The 21,117-nt window shown below is 32.9% G+C and overlaps 2 protein-coding genes across 2 annotated transcripts; one reads left to right on the top strand and one right to left on the bottom strand.

The window, feature by feature from the left end:
• The first annotated feature begins 6,602 nt into the window (after positions 1–6,602).
• LOC110692795 (deoxyuridine 5'-triphosphate nucleotidohydrolase) lies at positions 6,603–7,811 on the top strand. The gene is made up of 3 exons (XM_021869870.1): positions 6,603–6,840; positions 6,928–7,019; positions 7,406–7,811. The coding sequence occupies exons 1-3, from the start codon at positions 6,659–6,661 to the stop codon at positions 7,648–7,650; spliced, it is 519 nt and encodes a 172-aa protein (XP_021725562.1). The 5' UTR covers positions 6,603–6,658; the 3' UTR covers positions 7,651–7,811.
• Positions 7,812–9,071: 1,260 nt separating this feature from the next.
• Positions 9,072–19,201, bottom strand: LOC110692794 (glucose-6-phosphate isomerase, cytosolic). Its single transcript, XM_021869869.1, has 24 exons — positions 19,025–19,201; positions 18,738–18,791; positions 18,581–18,657; positions 18,350–18,431; positions 18,206–18,253; positions 17,886–18,041; positions 17,697–17,793; positions 17,554–17,596; positions 16,810–16,877; positions 16,642–16,726; positions 15,986–16,034; positions 15,039–15,111; positions 14,614–14,674; positions 14,460–14,526; positions 14,078–14,134; positions 13,902–13,955; positions 13,643–13,771; positions 12,778–12,841; positions 12,584–12,657; positions 12,196–12,249; positions 12,044–12,112; positions 11,733–11,822; positions 11,443–11,550; positions 9,072–9,620 (listed from the first exon to the last, which is right to left on the bottom strand). Exons 2-24 carry the CDS (start codon positions 18,786–18,788, stop codon positions 9,570–9,572), a joined length of 1,707 nt encoding a protein of 568 aa, XP_021725561.1. The 5' UTR covers positions 18,789–18,791; positions 19,025–19,201; the 3' UTR covers positions 9,072–9,569.
• Between the last annotated feature and the right edge of the window lie 1,916 nt (positions 19,202–21,117).

Raw genomic sequence — 21,117 nt, 5'->3', positions numbered from 1 at the left:
CTTGTACTTTGTTGCAAGTAACTCGAAGCAGAGGTAGTATTTTTTAGTACAACTTAATTTTATATAAATAATGTGATTAATTTATGTTTATGTTAATGTTAATATATTTTGTTTTGAACAACTTTATTTTAATTAAGGTTATAAAAATTATTTATCTAATTATGTTTAATTTTATATAAACAAATAAAAACAATTTTATTAATTTAGAAAAAACAACAATGCATATAATAAAAAAAATTACGAGTGCAATAATCCGAAAACACAAAAAATTGAAGAATAAATTTTTTTATTATTTGCCGGTAGCCGGTACGATAAATCGATAATCCAAATCATTAATGATAATTAAAAATCGTTCAATATTTGGTGAATAACTTCATTTATTATACGGAATACGAAGTTCGATAATACAAAAATTGTAAAATGGTGTACTCCCTCCGACCCTAAATTACATTCCTCCTTTCTATTTTTGGTATTTCAAAATTACATTCCTCCTATCTATTTTTGGTAAGTTTTTTTAGTAAATCAACTCTCTTTTTCTGTTTTATATTTAATGCTTTCTCACTCATCCTTCCCTAATCTCACTCATAATCCTTGTGCCAAATTACAATGTATATGATTGGTTAAAAATTTTCAATTAGGAGCATGTGATTGGTCCTTTTTTTTTGCAAAGGACTGATGACATGTCATGAGTACTTCCCATTGCATTATCTAATTTATCTAATTATTATTATTTGTCTTATTCTTTGTACTTCCCATTGCATTATCTAATTATTATTATTTGTCTTATTCTTTCCTCCTTAATTCCCGTGTAAATTTCCAAAGAGGAATGTAATTTAGGGACGGAGGGAGTATAATGTAAATATGTAATAATGTAGTTATTATTGTTCGTCTTCATATTTGTCTTCATTTTCTTGTGGTTCAAGTTCATCGGCCAATTGAGTTGATTGAGAAGTATGAGAACTAAAAGAAGTTGACGTTCCTTCATCGTCGTCGTTTTGTGCATAAGTACAATCTTGAGAACAAGTTTCGGCATCCAACCAATCCTTGTAGCAAACACACATTTCAAGTGTTTCGGGTTTTAGCCTTGTTCTTCTATCGTCTAAAACCCGTCCCGACGCACTAAAAGCTCTTTCGGAGGCAACAGAGGAGACTTGGATAGCAAAAATATCACGAGCCATTGTCGACAAAATTGGATGTTTCATGGTTTGTGATTTCCACCAATCAAGGATGTCGAGGCCAAAATTCTCTTCATCGTCCATGCCTTTCATGAAGTCGTAACTTAGGTACATTTGCAACTCTAAGACATCGCTTTGTGTTCTCCTAGTTTTTGGATGTTTGAGAAGGGGAAATCAAGACACAGTTCCATATTTACTTCCATAAACTCTATATAAAGAGAAAAACTCATTAGTCACCTTATTTTTAAAAGTTTCAACACCATCTTCAAAATTCATGTTACTATAATAAATATAAATTAAAAAAAAAGGTGCCATCATATTTTTGCCTAGGATCTAAAATAGAAGCAAAAACCTATGAACTTTAATTAGAATAATAGTTACTAATCAGATAGAGCAAAAGAGTCGCCAACAAGTTTTAGGAACTTGTAAACCGTTCATAGGGTGAAGGTTACACCCCTTAACAATCAAAGAGATCGTCAACTCCATAAGGTCTTGAACCAAATAAGGGTTCGGGGATGAAGGTACAAATCCAACCTAAAAGAGATTGAACCTGCCCTTATAATAGACCTCTACTTTATTCTGATCGTATTCATGTGCACTTTTTGACTAACATGCAATCATTAGGATTAATCCTAAACCTGTTTAATCTATGTTGGTTGAATTTAATGCACAAACAAATCTATTATTGGCGATCACTTGAATTATAATCATATTAACCCTAAACAAGATCGTTAATTATCTTATTAAGCGTGATTACAAATACCAATTCCCTTTAAACATGCATAAAAAGGTGTGATCAAGCAATAAAAATATATCAAGCAAGATAAAAAAATAATCAAAATAATAAAATTATAATCACAACAATCATAATTAAAAATAATAATCATCACAATAATTATAACAATTATAATCATAAATCATAAAGAATAATCATAATAATAATCATAACAGTTATTTATTATAATAACAATTATAATCATCATCATAAAATAATCATGTTAAAGCATTATAATAGCAAGATCCTAGGCATGATACTAACAAGATTAATAACAAACCCTAGCATGTCACTAAACATCAAAGATCAAATATATAGCTCTAACATGATACTAACAATCATAAATATTATTAGGAAGAACATAGGAAGCATCGTAACAATCATATTTAGTATTAAATTTACCCTAGACATGATACTAGGAATCATAATAACAATCTAAACATGAACTCTACATCATAACATCAATAAAAACCATTAAAGCACTTACTTTGATGCTTCGTACCTCTTTCTAATAACAAAATACACACGTTAGTAACTTCAAGGAAAATAATAAACAAAACAATTAAATTAAATAATTGAAATAGAGATTTGGGACCAAATCCTCAGAAATTAAACCTTTCACGTCTAGGGCGAAGGCAACTTCGAATATAGCTAGGTGTTTCTAGGCACCAAGTCTATTTATAATCTCATTATATTTAGACTATGGCACGAAGCCCAAAACTCTCTTATCCACTCCATATGGCCGACCACCTTGAGTGATAAGGCCCATGATGGGCCTCGTCCTCTAATGCTCGACCTAACCCCTTTGTGTGACCTTACAGGATCCGTCCAATTTGGGTTTTGGCTTATTTTAGTAGTCCAAAGATCGTTAGTACCTCTAGCTATGATAAAACGACGACCAAAATGTACGAACTTAATTATCTCCATAATTTGATCCATTTATATATCTATTAATTGCACACGGCAAAGACATAACTCCTTCATTGCCTCCTTTCGAACGTGGGCGCGCAGCCATTTATCGCGGCCGCGCACTTCTTGGTTTGATTTTCGGCCATTGATCTTGATTAGCTTATGATCGAACGGTTGTGCTGGTGTGTGATTTGGGGTGATGTGTTGTGGTTAGCATGGGATTATTTCCCATTGTTAAGAAGCAGCTAATTTCGATTGTTCTTTCTTTTATTTCTCTTTTTTATTTCCCTTTTATTTTCAAATTCCTTTCATTTTCCTTTTCTTTTACTTTTGTTTTCTTATTTTATTTTAATTTCATTTCATAACCTCTCATGCTCCTTTCATATATAACACAACAGGTTAGGAAAGAGACATTATTGAATCCCGCAGACTTGAGATTTTTTCAAAATCACTCATCTCAGATGGCTGCACTAGATTATCTTGTGTCATTGGAGAGTGATATATTCATTCCTACTTATGATGGAAGTATGGCAAAAGTTGTCGAGGGACTTAAGTTTGGTGCATCTTATGTGTTGTTAGAATTTATTTTTATTTTATACATTTTTTTTTACCCTTTTTTATGTTGGAATAAAATATGATATTATGCAAGCTCCTATTTCATCTACATGGATCTTAGTGTTTTGGGTTTGAATGTATGACGTGAATGAGTTGTGCTCATGAACCCCTGGTCAAGTTGCACAATTATCTGAAATATGGTGATTCATGCAATTTCAGGCACCTTGGGTACAAAAGTTGTGTCTTTTTTTCTTGAGCATTTCCTTCAACAATTTTTGTTATCCTTAGGTTACTTTCTTGGTTCCACCATATTTAGAACCAAACAATTCTCTCATACATGCCCCTTGCACTCTCCTATAACATCGGCCACCAATAATTATGTCGATCCAAAACCTTCTTTTTCGCCTATACTCTCTTCCACCTCTCTATAAACTTCTCTGTACATCTTTACCGGTTCTACCTATAACTCTAACAACGTAATTCAACGTGTCGTGACCCTTCTAGCCTCATCTAAAGTAGTCTCTTATAATGACAATGTGTCGAATTCAATCTTACGTTTTTGCGGCAAATGATGCCTCCTTTATTCCAAACTAGAGTAGAAAATACAAAACATGTACTCAATATTGACAATTATATATAGCTTAGCTTTGTCATATTGAACTTGATCATTTCTAGAATAATTTATTTACAATTGCAACTTGCATTTGTTCATTATATTAGTTGACAAGGAATCAAGAAGCCAAAAATAGAAAATTAAGATATGGATTTAATTAAAATTTTATTTCTTATAATATTAGGTTGACGTCTAGTAGTAAGCAATGTGATAATATAATTTAATTATAAAGTAAATTGTAATTTTAAAATAGTAATGGTCCAATCAATTAAAAGAACCCATGGTTACATCATTAGGCGGCCTTAGATAAACATTCTAACAACTACTACTATGGTTTATGGTAGTAGTGTAGTACACTATATTATTCTCTTTGATGTATACATTAGTTAAGTTTTTGGAATAATAATAATTTTATTGAGCATTATGTTGTCCAACATTGCTAGTGTCACTCTCTATGGTTGGGAAGTCAAGTTCAATTTAGTGGACCATTCATCTTTCTTTTATTCTCTTTGAGGTGCACAATTTGTATTTTATAAAATAGGGTAAAACATTATACTTATCTAACCATTAATAATTTATTGAAAAGAATTGAGCTTAGTATTGGACTCGATCATAGGGCTCTAACCATTAATTTAAATTTTAGGATGAATTGATCTTATGTTAGAGTCCATCGTCTTTGATCTCACAAACTAGTTTAGAATATTCATACTCTCTTTGTTTCATCTTTCATGTTATAAACTATTTTAGTACAATCTGACAAAAAAAAAAATAAAAAAAAAAATATTGTAGTACAAAATTCAAGTTAAATATTATGTAAAAAAAATAAAATAATTTTTTTTTTAAAAAAATTAGTACAAATTTCTTATTTAAATATAATGTTTATATGTTTGCCAGATAAGTTTTTTTGCCAAGTTCTTTCCTTACTCGTATATTACATGCATGTTCTTTACGAATGCATTTTAGAAAACATAAAAGTGCTATTTACTTTTGAATTATGATGCGCATATTACATTTGCATATATGAGCAAGATTAGTCCTATGTGTTAAGGTTCTAGATGATATCATCAATTTCTAATTTTACAGTCACAAAACAAGACTTGATTATTTTAAGCATTTATGAAGTTTGGTCTTAATAAAATCTGAAATGCAGTCTTGAAAATTCAAGACTCAACATTAGACTCAATTTAACATTCAATTAATATAATTTTAATTTTTAAAAAACTTTAATAATTTAATTTATATATAAAAATATGAGTCTAATTGATTGAAAAGATAAATTTTAAGGAGTCTTAATATAATTATAAATTAGAAAAATAATTAAATTTAATCTAAAAAGCCGATGTGGCAATGGATTAAAGTCTTAAGATGAGACTGCGCTAATCTTGCTCTAAGTTTTAACTATTGTGAATTATATTAGTGATCTTTATACTACATATATGTTACTCTGTATTAGACTTGGCAATCCTAGACCCCAAAATCAGTGAATTACTAACCTAATTTTCGAGTTCCCCCAATTCTCAAAAACCCTAAAAATTGTGAACGGCCATTCCCTAGCTTCGACCTGTGTTTTCTTTTCTCTCTTTTTGTTTTTTTATTTTTTTATTTTTTGGTTTTGTTGGTTATTTATGTGAACTAGGGGGCCTATTGCATGTGGTAAGCCTGTAAGAGTTGGACAAGTTTACTGGGCCATATAAACCAATTGTACCTGGTCTTTAATTGGCCCAAATAAATCAACTAGTTTGGTTCAATCCAACATCTAATTGTACTCCGATTTCTTATTGTATTTCTTTAACCTACATTATTTTACAAATACCCCATCATCTTTTTTATAAAGTTACAAATACCCCAACATGGAATAGTAGAATGATTTATCCCTTGTGTAAAAAAATAAAATAAAATAATGATTTATCCCTTGTGTCAAAAAATAAAATAAAATAATGATTTATCCCTTGTGTCAAAAAATAAAATAAAATAATGATTTATCCCTTGTGTCAAAAAATAAAATAAAATCATGATTTATCCCTAAAAAATACTTGTACCCCATATCTAAATGCAAATCAGAAAACAGAAAATTAGAGATAATTTGGTTTAAAAACTAGTTTAAGAGTATTATTGAATCACTTAAAAAAAATGACATTAGAAATTTTGACTTGGGATCATCCAGCCCAAACTAGTTTATTAATTAAAAGGAAAAGTATTACATTTAATTTGAAACTTTTATTCTTAAATAGCGATACATCTAATTAAAAAAAAAATAGGTAAAGTAGTTCTTTTAATGTATGTAATAAATAAAAGTTAATTCTTTAATAAGCTAATTTAACAAGGTTCCGTACTTTATACTCAATCAAATATCAAAAAATTTCAAATTGGAATTGAATATCGGAGATTACAATTTTCGTGGCTTTCGAAAATGCTCGGCCGGTCATCCCTATGCCCCCTATAACAACAACTCATCAGTATCCGTTTTTGTTAAAACCGGTACACACCAACTACTCCGAAAAATACAGGTAAAATGGCGGGAAATATTGGCGCCATAATTTGGAATAAATTCCCCAAACCCAAACCCTATTTAAACTGCAAAACCCTCTTTTCCGTAGTAATCGTCGCCTCACTCATCACAAACTCATAAAAATGGCAGAAAACAACTCAAACACCCAAAGCCCAGAAATCAAGGAACCTTCAACCAAGCTTCAAAAGCTTCAACCCCATGAAAATGGCGATGAATCCTCTTTCTTCAAGGTCAAGAAGCTCTCAGATAAGGCTGTTGTTCCTTCTAGAGGATCCCCTTTTGCTGCTGGTTACGATCTCTCCAGGTTTCTCTCTCTTCTTTAGGATAATATTATTGATTTGAAACCCCCATTTTTTTGTTTAATCTGGGAAATTATTGAATGGTTTTGCAGTGCGGTTGAATTGAAGGTGCCTGCTAGAGGAAAAGCACTGGTTCCTACTGATTTGAGTATTGCTGTTCCTCAAGGAACTTACGCCAGAGTTGGTAAGTTTTTTCTCTCTCATTCAATTTCCCAGAAAATACCCATGATAATTTGATTGAAGACATCTCTGTTTTCCGTTGTTATTCTTTGAAGCATTTCGTCGAACATGTTGTGTGCATGATAAACTTTCTTGCTTCTCTTTTGATAGAACGAACATTTCAACTGCTTGTTTGCCTCTTTTGGTATAAACGAAAATTCCCAATTTGATTTACGTTTTGTTTGATAATGATTGTATGTATTTGGAATTGGACCTCAATTGGTATTTATTTTAAATTCTCAATTTTGCCCAAATTTAACCTAATTAAATGGCACATTTTATTTGCCTACATTCAATTCAACCATGATCCAAATCTTCTGAAATTCTGTTTAATTTTTGTAACATTTGCAGCACCGAGGTCAGGACTGACATGGAAACACTCCATTGATGTGGGAGCAGGAGTGATTGATGCAGATTACAGAGGACCAGTTGGGGTTATCCTGTTCAATCACTCTGATGTCGATTTTGAGGTGAAAATAGGTGATCGTATTGCACAGTTGATCATTGAAAAGATTATAACTCCAGATGTTTTCGAGGTCGAAGATTTAGACTCTACTGTCAGGGGTGCTGGTGGGTTTGGTTCTACTGGTGTTTGAACTGGCTTAGGAATTAGCATTGAAATTGCTGAATGCTGTGAATCTGTGAACCATTTTGCGTATATTACTAGTTTAATTGTACCTTTGAACTTGGTATTCTAGTAATGGCTCATGGTAGAGCACTGATCATCGTAATCGAGTATTTTTACCAATGTCGCTTACTCTATTGTGCTTCTATAACTTCGTTTACACTTTTGTTCCGAATATTGCCTCATATATCAGGTCACCAGTCTCGCCACTCGTTTACTCTATTGTGCTTGTTTAACTTCGTTTATACATTTGTTCCGAAAGTGTCAAATATTGCCTCACTAGTTTAGGTCACCAGTCTCGCCACTGGTTGAAAATTGCATTTCAAGCTAGGTGTTTTGAATTTCGGATTCTCAGTTGTTTAGTACTGAAACAATCACTACTTCCGCGGGCTGTTTTTGGTTATAGAATATGAGAAACGAGCATAATTATTGTCATTAGACTCTGCAAATCGTGTTTCGACTTCCATTTGTTGTATGGGCAACAGAATCATGCCAACATAAACTTTATACAGGTTATTATAGGCAAGGTTTACTGTAATCTAGTTATGCCTGAGCAATAATAAGGTAAAACCATAAAATATCACTACACTGCCGATCAATGAACATTCAGCAAATTTGCATATTTATATAGGTTATTATAGATCATCCAAAAATGAAAAACCCGGTTAGACATCCCAATTTTCGAAACAGAACAATGAATAATCGGTTCGTGTACATTTGCATAGCCCTATCGGGCATAGCACAAAAGCAATCAAATAGATACTTAATTGTATAAACTACATTAGTAAAGTTCACTAGAAAACCCATGTCATAGGAAAATTTGTTAAAAAAAAACCTTTTAAATGCCTTGTTTTGCAAGAAAAAAAATCCTTTTAAGCAGATCTTTGTTAAAAAAAACACCATGATGACTTCTTTTTTTTGTTTGACAAAACCTTCACTAACTTTTCCTATTAACAACTCAATTCAGGTGTTGACTCTTTCTTTTCCCTTACTTGCAGCCTACTATTGGGTACTTTTCCTCTTTTTTTTTTCCCTAATTTTTAAATTCTTATTATTAAATTGAAATTTTTTTATTGCACTTAAATTATTTATAATACTTATTTTCTATTTTGTTTTATTAATATATATTATAAATTTATAATTGAAATGATATATTAGTGATATGATTTGATTATTATCCTTGATAACCGAACTAGAAACGATGAAACTAGGCACCAAAAGAAGCCATATCTTGTGCACACGAACGAGGCACAAAATGCACCTTTGTCTATAGAACCGTACTCTGGGAAGACAATATAGTCTGGATTGTTGCTAGTTTATTAGAAGGGATCCTTATTAGAAGTTGTAAGGAATATCAATTTTAGCTCACTACAACTTTTTTCCTTCTTTGGCTGCAATAAGAAATCAGACCTAGATTCATTATTTCAAGATAATCATCTCAAGAATTTGAGCATTAAATTCGCCACTGAACACGCAAAGAAGGAAATTTATTGTTCTTCATTCCCTCATACATGAAAATACTAGTACATCATTCTTCTATAACTTGTCATGAAAATAGAGCTAAAACTTGTTTAAGGAGAACATCAGACACAACAATTTGGCAAAAGTGACGAAGTCTCAGTTAAGCTGAATTGCATTTTATGCCAAAGCAGCTGGACTTGTAACTCATTATTTATTCCGTGTTGCTTAAGAGTTAAATACAACCATTTCTGGCAATCCATTCCTTCAATAAACTGTCACAGTAGTCTCACAGTAACTCATAGGTGTTGGATGCCAGCTCGAAATCTGATTATTAAGGATTCATAGGAGACTTTATTTCTGAGCTTCAAAATAGAGGTCGTTGGCAAACAAAATGGGGACATGCATGTTCAAAGCAAGTGAGCTGCAAGCCTACACCTGTGGTAGCTTGGTCGGAAGCTCAGCAGGGACTTCAGAACTCTCCTGCAAGAAATATACATGTTAAGATCTAAGTAGTATAACCTCTGGTAATTTGTAGTAGAAATTAGTTTAGAATTGAAGTCTTCGAAAAACAAAGCTCAGAACCACCCTACATAGCCTTTCTATTTGTCAAGCATCGACATCATGCTAGACAAAAGCATGTCATCCACTCATCACTGAACTCCGTTATTTCACTTTTTTCCTATATCCCAATGAAAATTTTACAATGCTATAGAAGTAAGATTGTGAGGAGTAAATGCCACAAGCAACAAAACCTACTCATTCTGTAAAACATTGTAATAATCTAACCTAAGAAGGGGGAGTAGGGGTATTCTAGTATTATTAGGCCAACATTCTTTAATTTTAGTATAAATAGATATGGAGGGGAAAGGAAAAAAGTAGGCAGTTTTTTTTGAAGTGAATCCTAAGGAGAGTTGTGACCTCAAGTCGCTATTTTGAGAGTGGTGATCTAAAAGTAACTAAAATTGAATAAATATCTCAAGCTATCTTTTGTAAAGGTCATCATCAATCAAATATCAAGTTTTCCTATATTTAACAATAGAATACCCAACACTACAACAGAGTGTTAATACCAAAACCTATGTGATTGTACCAGGTCTGCTTCACATAGCATAAGTCTTACAAACGACCGGGCACCTTTGGGAGATGAGGTGAAAAGGAATGAAAAATGAAGACGAGAGGCAATTGAAGGTGAGAGTTTCCACAACTAATTGCCAATCCTCATATAATCATCTACTACGATGATTAAAATTTTCTTTAAAAAAAAAGTAGAAATGCACAGAACATAGTACAGATAGACGACAAGCTGTCTTCATAATTACAGATAAAAGAAAAAATGCATCAACCAAACAACAACAACAACAATAAATCCTTAGTCCCAATATGATTTGGGGTTGGCTAACATAAATCGTCATAAGGAATTGTACGATGTAAAGAAAAGGACACAACAAAATTACAAATAAAACAAGAAATACATAAACCAAACATTTTCTAAAATATCCTGTGGAAAAACAAAGATGATTTTTTTTCCTTTTTCAATAGGAAATCTCTCTCTATATATTTTTATTATATTATAATTTTTTTAAAAGTTTTTCCAAATCAGAACACTTTCACCATTCCTGTCATTATTGTAGTTATCATATTATTGTTCCATCATCCCAAAAGCAGACCTTATGTTTTGAAATTAGACCTTTGCAACAGAAGAATTTCCTGTCCAGGTCTAATGAATAACAAATGATGATAGTAACTCTGTAACTGTGATAAACAAAGTCCCGGCCTCTTTAGGAGACGAAATAGATCACTCATTTCAGGCAAATAGAGCATCTGGCCACCCAATTTCTCTAAACATGTGCAGTGTGCATAATGCTAGATTGCTTTCATTCCTCTACTCTACTCTCTGTATATCTTCTTCAGACTTATACTCAGGTAGCATCTTCTATTGCAATAGTGCTGAATTTAATTTGGCAATCCTTCCCCACATCACAAGGCATGGCTGCTACCACAGTACATAGTCATGCTACATGATTACTATGAATTATTATTGATCACGATTCTAAGTATTTATAAACACTCTCATATTAAATCATTGACATATGCCAACAATATTTGAGTAAAAATGAGACTACTATACAATTGCCTGTATCAGCTTTAAATGGGACTTGTGGGCAATTAATTGCATGTATTTGCTTCTTACAATCTTACAACTTCAGAATTGAGTACCTCAGCCACATATAGCACTTACGTTTAATAAACAGGAATCTTACTAGGCATATACTAAATATTAGCTGCATGTTACTTATTATACCTGTAGATACTTGGCCAACACTGTTGTAGTACTGAAATTAAAGCCTTTGATAGCTTCTCCATTAGTGCGAGATGCATGAAGCTGTTTCCTAACCTGAGTTGCCAGTGACTGCATTAACATAAAAGTAATTAGGTACTCAGAAATACGATTTGGGGAGAAATGAGAGAGGAAATCAACTTAAAACTTTAAACTCTAAAAAAAGGAACAAAAACGGAAGATCTCACAAAAGTTTACACCTGAAATTGCCAATACAATGGCCTCATAATAACTGTCATACACAAGCAAATTACCTTTCCTAGCTCAACTCCCCATTGGTCAAAAGAATTAATACCCCATACGAAACCTTCAACTGCAATTCTGTGTTCATAGATGGCCAGCAACTGCAAGATAAATAACAGCTAAATCATGATATTATAAAACATTTATGCTTAAAATATCCTACTGGATCAACAATTAACAAACTGATTACAACATTATCCAAGTTGTCCAACATCACAACAAATTAAGTAAAAAATAATAATAATAATAATAATAATAATAATAATAATAATAATAATAATAATAATAATAATATATCTAGAAAGAGGTAAGGTCATCAAACCTGTCCAACATTATATGCAGTCAGAGATGGAAGTAAAAGGCTCAGAGAAGGACGGTTTCCAGTGAAGGTCTGCAAGAGAAGAATGGCAATAAATTATGAAAAGATAGTGTCACAACCTCAAAAGATTACAGAAACATGAACAGAAAATTCACCTTGTGCGGGACAAGATGTGGAGATACATTTTCCTTCTGCAACTCTTCTTGAGTCTAAAGAAACAGAACAACAATTAGCTAACCAACCATTACCACAATGTCCACAATTGAAGTATTGAACAGTGTGACAAATTTTTTAAGGCAAGAGAGCAGAAGATAATTGATGTAATTTTTACAATACTTTGTACAAAAAGAAAACAAGAACACTAGATCTATGAATGACACAACTTCAATAAAATCTATGATAATTTACTAAAAAACATTTCAAGTAAAATCAGTAATAAATATAACAAGTACAATCCTTGAGAGAAGATATAAAGTTTGATAAGGGGTTATGGAAAGTATGGCCAAAAGTGGATCTAATTCCCAATGTAAAATAAAAACCAACCTTCCCATAAGCTAGTGCATCTGGCTGTGCAAAGAAGTTAGACATGAGCTCATCATGATTACTCACTACTTCACCTGAAATATATAAGCTACCATCAATGAAGGTAAAAGTCACAACATAATAATACATTCTATAAAATTGAATGGAATTAAAAGCTCATTGACACAATTAAAATCGGATATGGAGTTCCGTACCTTTGAGATATACAGGTTGCTGACTTTTTGCAACTCCTATAAAATCACAGGGGATAATACGTCCCTGAAGTAACAAAACCAGGAGTATCAAAGACATTGTTTATTATGGTACTTATATGTTAATCTATGAATTCTCTTAACTAAAAGTCTAAAAGTCAATTAAAAAAGTTAAGAGCAAGAAAGCAGAAGAAATTCAATAAGCAGAGCAGAGTGAGAAAGTAAAACAATCAGCAAGGAAAGTTTTAATTGTTGGAACATCAAAATAAAGAAAAAAGTCAATTATACTGTCTTAATGAACATCTCCATACCTAATAACTGAAATTGCCCCCTAAAAACCTGAGAAGCTTTGGCTGTAATATTGACATATCAAGATTGTCAACCAGAAAATTATTTGCTTTCATACAGTATGGCCACTGGGGGGAACTGACTTTTGTAGCCTCCATCCCTCAAATTTCTACCTTTTTAGGCTGTCCTAAAATTTCTTTGAACTTCTATGTTGGATTATATGCAACATTTTTTTTCTTGTTCTTCTTTCCATCAAATCAATCGTTTTTTTCTCTTTATCACGATATTTCATTATTTTTCTCGAATGTATTCCAATTTTTGTTTCACTTTTGTTAGAAAAAGATTGCTGGTAAATAAGGATGCTTTATCACAACATTTCATGTTGCTGGTAAACCAGGATTTCATGTTCCTAAACAGGCAATGACACTCGATTTCAATATTCATGTTTACTGAGCACAGTCAACAACAAGAGTATGAATTGAAGTACAGAACTGGATAAAGCACGTAATGATAAAAAATATTCATGAAATTTTGAAACTTAAGCCAATATAATAATACAACATAATATAGATTGTATAACCTGATGAATTAGCTGATAAAAGCTGTGTTGTCCATTTGTTCCAGGCTCACCAAAGTCAATTTCACCAGCCTCAAAAGGCAGCACTACACCATCTATTGAAACACCTTTTCCATTACTTTCCATGCTAACCTATGAAAAGTCCAACTCAAGAGTGTTGATTAAAGACAGAATTTGAACTCCAAGGAGCAGAAATACTAACTAATTAGATGAATAACATGAATTAATTGCTACAAAAAAAAAATGGAAGTGATATACATGCCTGTTGAATATGAGGAGCAAATTTTTCCAATGCTTGACAATATGGTAATATAGCCTGAATGTTGAAAAATATGGAATCATCAGTCAAGTTCCCGTTATGGTAACAGTTGCTGTAAACATCCAAGTCAGAAATCCAATCACAACTTATTGTACTTCTAGTAGACAGTGAACACTTACTCTTGCTGGATGTCCAAGAAATGAAACATTCCAAACGCTCAACAAACCTAAAAGAACCTGAAGCACATAGTAATAGCATCATGTATGATATAGCAATTAGTTACAAGAACTTTGATGCATGACTCATTATCCAGACATGAAAAGAAGTTTAGACAACAGAAGTACAAGTCCTACGATAGCCTAATCCATAAAATAAAAATAAATAAAATAAAAAAATAAAAAAAGTGAAAATGTACACATGTATCACATTCAGCAATATACCATCTGGCCAAGCAATTAAGAGCAGATAAATCACATAATGTATCAAGCAATGACGAGCCAGTAGCACATCCTTGAAAACAGAAACGAAATTGAATAAGGATATTAGCAGGTAGGCAGTTACCGGTAAGTTTTTCTCAAAGGGTGCAGAATAGAAATGTTGATCAATGCTTGAAGCTCCCTTCAGAAACCTTCAACCCAAAGATCAGAAATTATTAACTATTAAGTTATGTTATATAAAAAACAACTAATAAGAAAATATGAGCAAGGTAACATACTTCTCTACAATAGAAAACCCGTACTGAAGAGACAAAGGCAAAACTCCAACTGCACTACATACTGAAAGAAGAAATCCATCATTAGAAACTTATATGAACTAGGGTGGCTAAGGCTAACGAGCGCAATGCGCGCACGCCATAGCTAGCCATGTTAGGGGAACTCTTTCAATTTGACCTTATATTACAAATTTAGTTATTGACAGTATTAACGAGGGAATATATGTAAGCAAATTATTTTAGGGGTATAAATGTACGCAACTTAGGCTTGTTTTTGTTGTTGTTGTTGTTGTAAATGTACGCAATGAGGCAAGTATATAAATAAATATTTTAGAGGTTATAACTGTCTAAGTACTATCCATAAGAGTTATCTCAGACTTTTTCAAAGGTAGGGATAAAATCTTACATGAAATTATAAATACACTTACCACTATATCTGCCTCCAACCCAGTCCCAGAATGCAAAAGCATTTTTAGGATCAATGCCAAATTTTTCGACAAGCTGCAAGGAAAACAAAACCACATCATGAGTGGGAGGTCTCCAGACTGATTAGACTCTGTTTCATCAATTTATAGAAAACTTCTGTGTCTGCGCATACATAGTTGTTAGACCAACACGTTTTCCTAAACTTATGTTTCATACCCCTCAATCTTCCATCAAAATGAACAAATTATGATGAATAAATTAAATCCCTTTTTTACCATATGCATGCTTACATCTATATATGCAAGCCAAGCTCCAAAACTACCAATCTTATCAAGAAGCCCTTTCTCACAACTTTGGAGCCTTTCCACCATGCTGCCCCCATCCCACCCCCAACACCCTTTTTTCTCAATGTCACGGCATAAGCCAGCATGCTACTTTGATCACTTTTTATATACTTACTAATTAAAAACCAACAGGTTACATAAACAAACAATCATATGGGATTTGTTTGCATTTAGAGAAAGAAAAGTCATGAGGTTACAGAGAGCTGAATTAAGTCTTCAAATTCGAAATATATTTGGAACTGTGGAAGAGAGGTCACTCTAGATAGAATTGAATTTTTCTTTATATTGATAACTTTGACACTTGCTCAGTGCCAGTACACCCAGTACTATGCACAGAGACAGTAATTCTTCTCTGAATTTCCTTTTAAACAAAAGACTAATTAAAATCCATTCTTCAATTGAAAAACGGCATGAATTAAAAAACATGGAGTCGGTTATCTGAGATTAAATATTCAGAACTGTAACAATTTGATTCACATCCAATTCTAATCAGACAAAGTAGCAATGAAATCAAATTAATAACTATTGTCCCTAAAGTAAGATATGACAAAGAATAAACAAAGAAAGTAAAACATAAAGCCCAATTCAAAAAGAGATGGCATCACCGTTAGATTAGTGCTAACAGCAACCATATGTTTTGCAACAGCTGCAGGCCTGCAATAACAGTATAACCATGCAAGTATTAGACCACAGGGGAAGAAAAAAGATCTAAAAGTAAGATTTCAGCATAAAGAATGGCACAGTAATAAGACTTAGTTGTGCAATAGCACACTACCACTAAACCATCAGAAAATACATTGATTCCAAATGTTGGATGCCTTATCCAAGATGCCACAAAGAAGTAGAATGATACTTTTCTATTATATCTTTCTGCCTTTTGGTGACCTTGGCCTCCATCAGGTATGTATAAGTTTAATTTTGATGCTCATATTATAGAGGGCGAGTATGTGGGCTTAGGCGTTGAGGTAAGAAACTCTGGTTGTGCACTGGTGTTAGCGGCAGCAAGAGAATGGTGGGTACAATTGGAGTGTGGAAATGGCAGAGACCTTGGTGGCTAGATTTGCACTACAGATTGCAAGGAGGTTCAACTTCAATAACAATTGTTAGCTTTAATCTTCCCCTCCAAGGAGAAAAAAAAAAAAAAAACATCTGCATAGTTAGCTACATTTAGCTAACTGGCTCCAGCTTAATCCGGACCTTGATAGTCAGAATTTAAATTATAAAGCTTAATTGCAATATGATTTGAGCATTATTCACTAACCCAAGTGCAGAGGAAATCCATTCTCTTAGTGTTCGAGCATTCAACATGGTTTCAGCAGTCGTGAAAGTCTTCGATACAACAACAACTACATTACCAAGTGAAAAATCAATACTTTAACTGATAAATAGCCTGTAGCAAGACTAGAGAAAGCATATTAATAACACTTGCCTAGAGTAGTCTCAGGATCCAATCCAGTAATATTTCTTGCAACGTCAATTGGATCAACATTTGCCAGACTGCAGCATAAGAAATTAAAGGACGCATTAGGCCCTACAACAGTAGACATCGTATGAGTGGGAATGTTGGAACTTTACACTAGTAATATCAGCTTTAAAGCCATTCATACATCTTATCAAGAGATGTTTTCAAGCATGCAAGCCAATAAAAGTTTATTGCATTTCTATCATCAGCAGCCTCAGACTTTAGGTTTGCTCAAGAACTCATTAGTGACCAGACTAGATATATGCACTTAATGACCAAAAAATCCTTACCTCCTATCAATATTAAAAATGTGTTAGAATATTGTGCTCTAATGATCTGCTACATTCTGCTATTCTTCATATTTACTTATTTTGATATAACAGAATAACTGTACTAGAACCATAAGTTGGGCCAATAAAGAGTGATATCAACCTTTTTCCAATAAGAAGGAATATTTATCCCAATAAAATCAGTTCATGGCTACTATAAATCTCAGTTAACCATCTTGATGCCTCGAGATGCTCTAGAAGCAACAAAAAGCCCTGTTTTTCCTTGGATGTTAACCATAAACCCATAGCTCCTTGGCCTGTTTTTTAGATGCAGACAAAGATTTACGTATGTATGTATGATACATATGATACATATCTATGATACATGAATGTCCAAAAAAAAATTCTTTGCTTCACGCGTACATAAGTTTTAAAGACTTACAAGCGTAGCTGACGCCCTTTTGCACATTCAGCAGCCTCAGGTTCTATATTTGTCGCAAATCCATGTAAAAGAAAATGTGAGATACTGTAGGTTACAGTCAGCCTTTAATTTAGAGCAATTATGAAGAGCCTGAATGTTCCAACCTGTTTGGAGAGCTGTGTGAACAAAGAGTGGTCCTAAGAAGCTCCCTCCAATACCAACCGCAACTACATTTGTCAGGGGTTTCCCTGTGACTCCAACCTAAAAATAAAAATTAATCAATGCTTCTCAAATCTAAGTTAACAGACACCAAAGGCTAAGGGATTTAAATAGAAAGAAAAGATTGTAGTTACCCATGAACCACTTCGGACTTTCTCAGAAAAATCCCGAATTTTATCCAAAACTTGCCACACATCAGGGACCACGTTCTTCCCATCACTGTTTATCACTGCATCTCTTGGTGCCCGAAGAGCAACATGGAGAACAGACCTATTCTCGGTGCTATTAATCTGATGGCATTTAATACATACAAATGAAATAATCAGTAGAGAAACTATGTTGCTTCACTTGACAAGAAAGTAGAAATTTCCAAAGCAGTTAAAAAGATGTGACTCTTGCGAAACCTAAGATATAACTATGTTCAAACAATATACATTATCATCATTGAACTTACATGCTCTCCATTAAACATTCGGTTAATCTTATCTTTGAGATGGGCAGCCTGCCGAATAACAATTACATTCGGTTAAACATAAGAATTATATGAGAATTTATCATAATTCAAACTCATTATCTTATAAATTGCCTTCTAACCCACCTCTGCCAGCTGAAACAACTTATTTGTGGTGTCAAGTGTAGCATTTTGCCGAGAGTAATCTAACAGCAACCCATCAAATTCACTTCACCAATTATAACAACAAGAACAAAATATTATTATAAATTAATTTGCACAATAATTTAAGCTACAATATATAATTTCCATATAATAACAATCATATTCTTATATTTCTATACATCCAAATAAGAAAACTGAGAGTGATAAACTTACACCATCATGGACTTGCATCTGTCAGCATCATTCATCAAATCACGAAGATGGGTCTTCTTAATTTCAGCAACATGGGTCTAAACATAATTTTTTTAAAAATTAATTAATCCTTAAATTAAAAAACAAGCAGGAAACTTGTGTAATCAATAACAATTACCTTCAAATTTTGCCAAGAATCTGTGTCACATATAAGTGTAGATGGTGCCATATTCTGTATTTGATTTACAAAAACTTGGATCAAAAAAATTTCTCCAATTCAAAGGCACCCAAATCAACCAACCCAATAATTCGTATTATTATATAGTTTAATATATAAAATTTACAAGTGTCAAGAACTAAATAAATCTAGCGCATTTTATTCCGGATTATTAATTAAAAAAAAAAAAACGGTATTAGAAAAACAATCAGATATAGAAAGATGAGAGAGAAGGTTATAGCTCTTACAGATAATGGAAATGGCGAAGGTTAAATTTTTGGATTAGGAATTTGTGGGATTATCGAGTGATAGAGAAGATTAACAATATTTTGAAGGAATGGAAGAAGCAGGCTTTCAACGCATGACAACGGCCTTGTAAAGCTAATACGTGGGTTTCTGTCAATTGCTGTGTGCTTGTCTGCTTGTTCAATGTTTTGCTGATGTGATGGCTTTGGGGGCAGGGACCATGGCCATTAGGAGTGTCAACGGGTCGGATTTATATTGGTCACATGTGTTGGGTTCGATATGGCTAGAGAACGAAGCATGATGCTAGGAGTATAGTTTATAGTGGCCAATGCCATACAAAGTATAACTAACGAGTAGAGGTGATAAAAAATCGGGTCGGACCAGCCCTAACATTATATCTTGTGCCCAAACCCAAACCCGCAAGAAGCGGGCCTTAACACCATGCCCAAACCCATGAGAAATAGCGGGGTTTGTCAGGCCAAGGAGGCCTCTTTGGACTGAGATTGGGTTTTTAACTAATAACTAGCCTTCTGACCCGTGCAATGCACGGATTGTTTATAGGTATTTAATATGATTTTTAATTTTATAATACTCGTATATTTTTTATTGAAAAATTAATAGTTATAAAGAAGAATAAGGGGTGAAAATTGAATGTAATTGTAGAAAATATTAAGTTGGGGGAAAGTGAACAAAACATTCATTCATGTATTGAATTAAAGCTACTGTATTTTTTTTTTAATATGATAAAGATTAAATGAAATGACATGTGGCATTGGTGAAAAATTTAATTTACATGTGGCATCATGAGGATGATGGTTTGTGTTTTTAAATACTAAGTATAGATGCGTTTTTAGACTTGTCAAACCCGCCTTATTTTCGGGTCGGGCTGATGTTAATCACCTCTAGTAATGAGTATGGGTTTGGCTAAGACATAATTTTTGCAGTAAAGGTATGACATTATGACTTCAAATTTTACTTTGTACTTAGGTAAAGGTTCACGTATTGATTAGGCTTGTGGGTAACTAGTGACTGAGTCAACTAATTGAATGAAACAACATGGGTCGGATATTTCATGTGATTATTATGTCATAGGTAGACTTTTTAAAACACCGATTAATATGAGTAAGTGATTATTTAATAATGAACGCAACAAATTTTCGTAAGGTTGTGTGTAAAAAAGTTTATATTTTGATTTGTATCCAAATTAGAATCACATTGAACCGTGTTACATGTCGTAATAGAATTTTTTTTGTATTAATTTTGAGATTGACTTTTAAAATAAGCATTAGTTTGTAACAATGTGAGTTGTTTCATACGTTGATTATCATTTAGCTTGGTAATTAGGGAATTTAAATAATTCAAATGTGTCACCTTTGCCAAGTATGTGAGAAATAATGTTAATGTGTATTAGTTTAGACGAGAAAAACCTATGACCTAAATGTACTCACCTTTGACCGAGTTTCACTATTCCCTCAAATAAGTAATTTTGTCATCAACCACCTTACAATAATTTTAAATTTCAGTGGCAAAACTGCGCCGAAATTTATGTCTTCGTTAGATAGAGACTCATCCACATGACTTGGGATATGCTAAAGGATAGCGAATACTCTCATATTTCGGATTTAAGGCCACGCGTTAGTATTTTTTGAAAAAAAAATGGAGTCGGATATAATTACCATATAAACAAATGATAAAATAACATATCATATAACACGGAGTATATTCTTTTGAATAAATTAGGAGTAAAACAGCCAGAAAATGGTGGAAAACTTACCTTATGAATTAGGATCACAAATTCGAGTGCCAACATCTACATATGTAAGCATTGATATGTATGATTTGGTCGACAGACTAGTTAAACCATATCAATCTCAAGATTCTCATCTTGGTACTACTTTGACACATTTTTTTTTTCTCAATGAGAAACTGAGGACAATGACCTATCCATATTAAGAAAATGGTCAGGGGAGAGAAAAATGACACTAATAACGTTGTGTTTAAGTTTAAGGAGAAGAAAACTGAAAGTCTGAAACCTTGATTAAAACTCGCCGAATAATCTCTTTAGAATCACCATAATCCAAGCAAATGTAAATGG

This window comes from Chenopodium quinoa, unplaced genomic scaffold, assembly GCF_001683475.1.
Source record: "Chenopodium quinoa cultivar QQ74 unplaced genomic scaffold, ASM168347v1, whole genome shotgun sequence".
In the NCBI taxonomy this organism is placed as follows: Eukaryota; Viridiplantae; Streptophyta; class Magnoliopsida; order Caryophyllales; family Amaranthaceae; genus Chenopodium; species Chenopodium quinoa.
Note: the sequence above shows the minus strand (reverse complement) of the source record. Positions and strands in the feature narration are given on the sequence as shown.

Bases quoted from the DNA above. Each gene is read 5' to 3' on its own strand.
- LOC110692795 (XM_021869870.1), top strand. From the start codon at position 6,659: ATGGCAGAAAACAACTCAAACACCCAAAGCCCAGAAATCAAGGAACCT. The intron at 6,841-6,927 runs GTTTCTCTCTCT...ATGGTTTTGCAG, and splicing joins GCTGGTTACGATCTCTCCAG to TGCGGTTGAATTGAAGGTGC. The intron at 7,020-7,405 runs GTAAGTTTTTTC...TAACATTTGCAG, and splicing joins AGGAACTTACGCCAGAGTTG to CACCGAGGTCAGGACTGACA.
- LOC110692794 (XM_021869869.1), bottom strand. From the start codon at position 18,788: ATGGCACCATCTACACTTATATGTGACACAGATTCTTGGCAAAATTTG. The intron at 17,597-17,696 runs GTTGGAACATTC...CGACAAATATAG, and splicing joins TCACACAGCTCTCCAAACAG to AACCTGAGGCTGCTGAATGT. The intron at 12,250-12,583 runs GTTGGTTTTTAT...CTGTTTCTTTAG, and splicing joins ATGCACTAGCTTATGGGAAG to ACTCAAGAAGAGTTGCAGAA.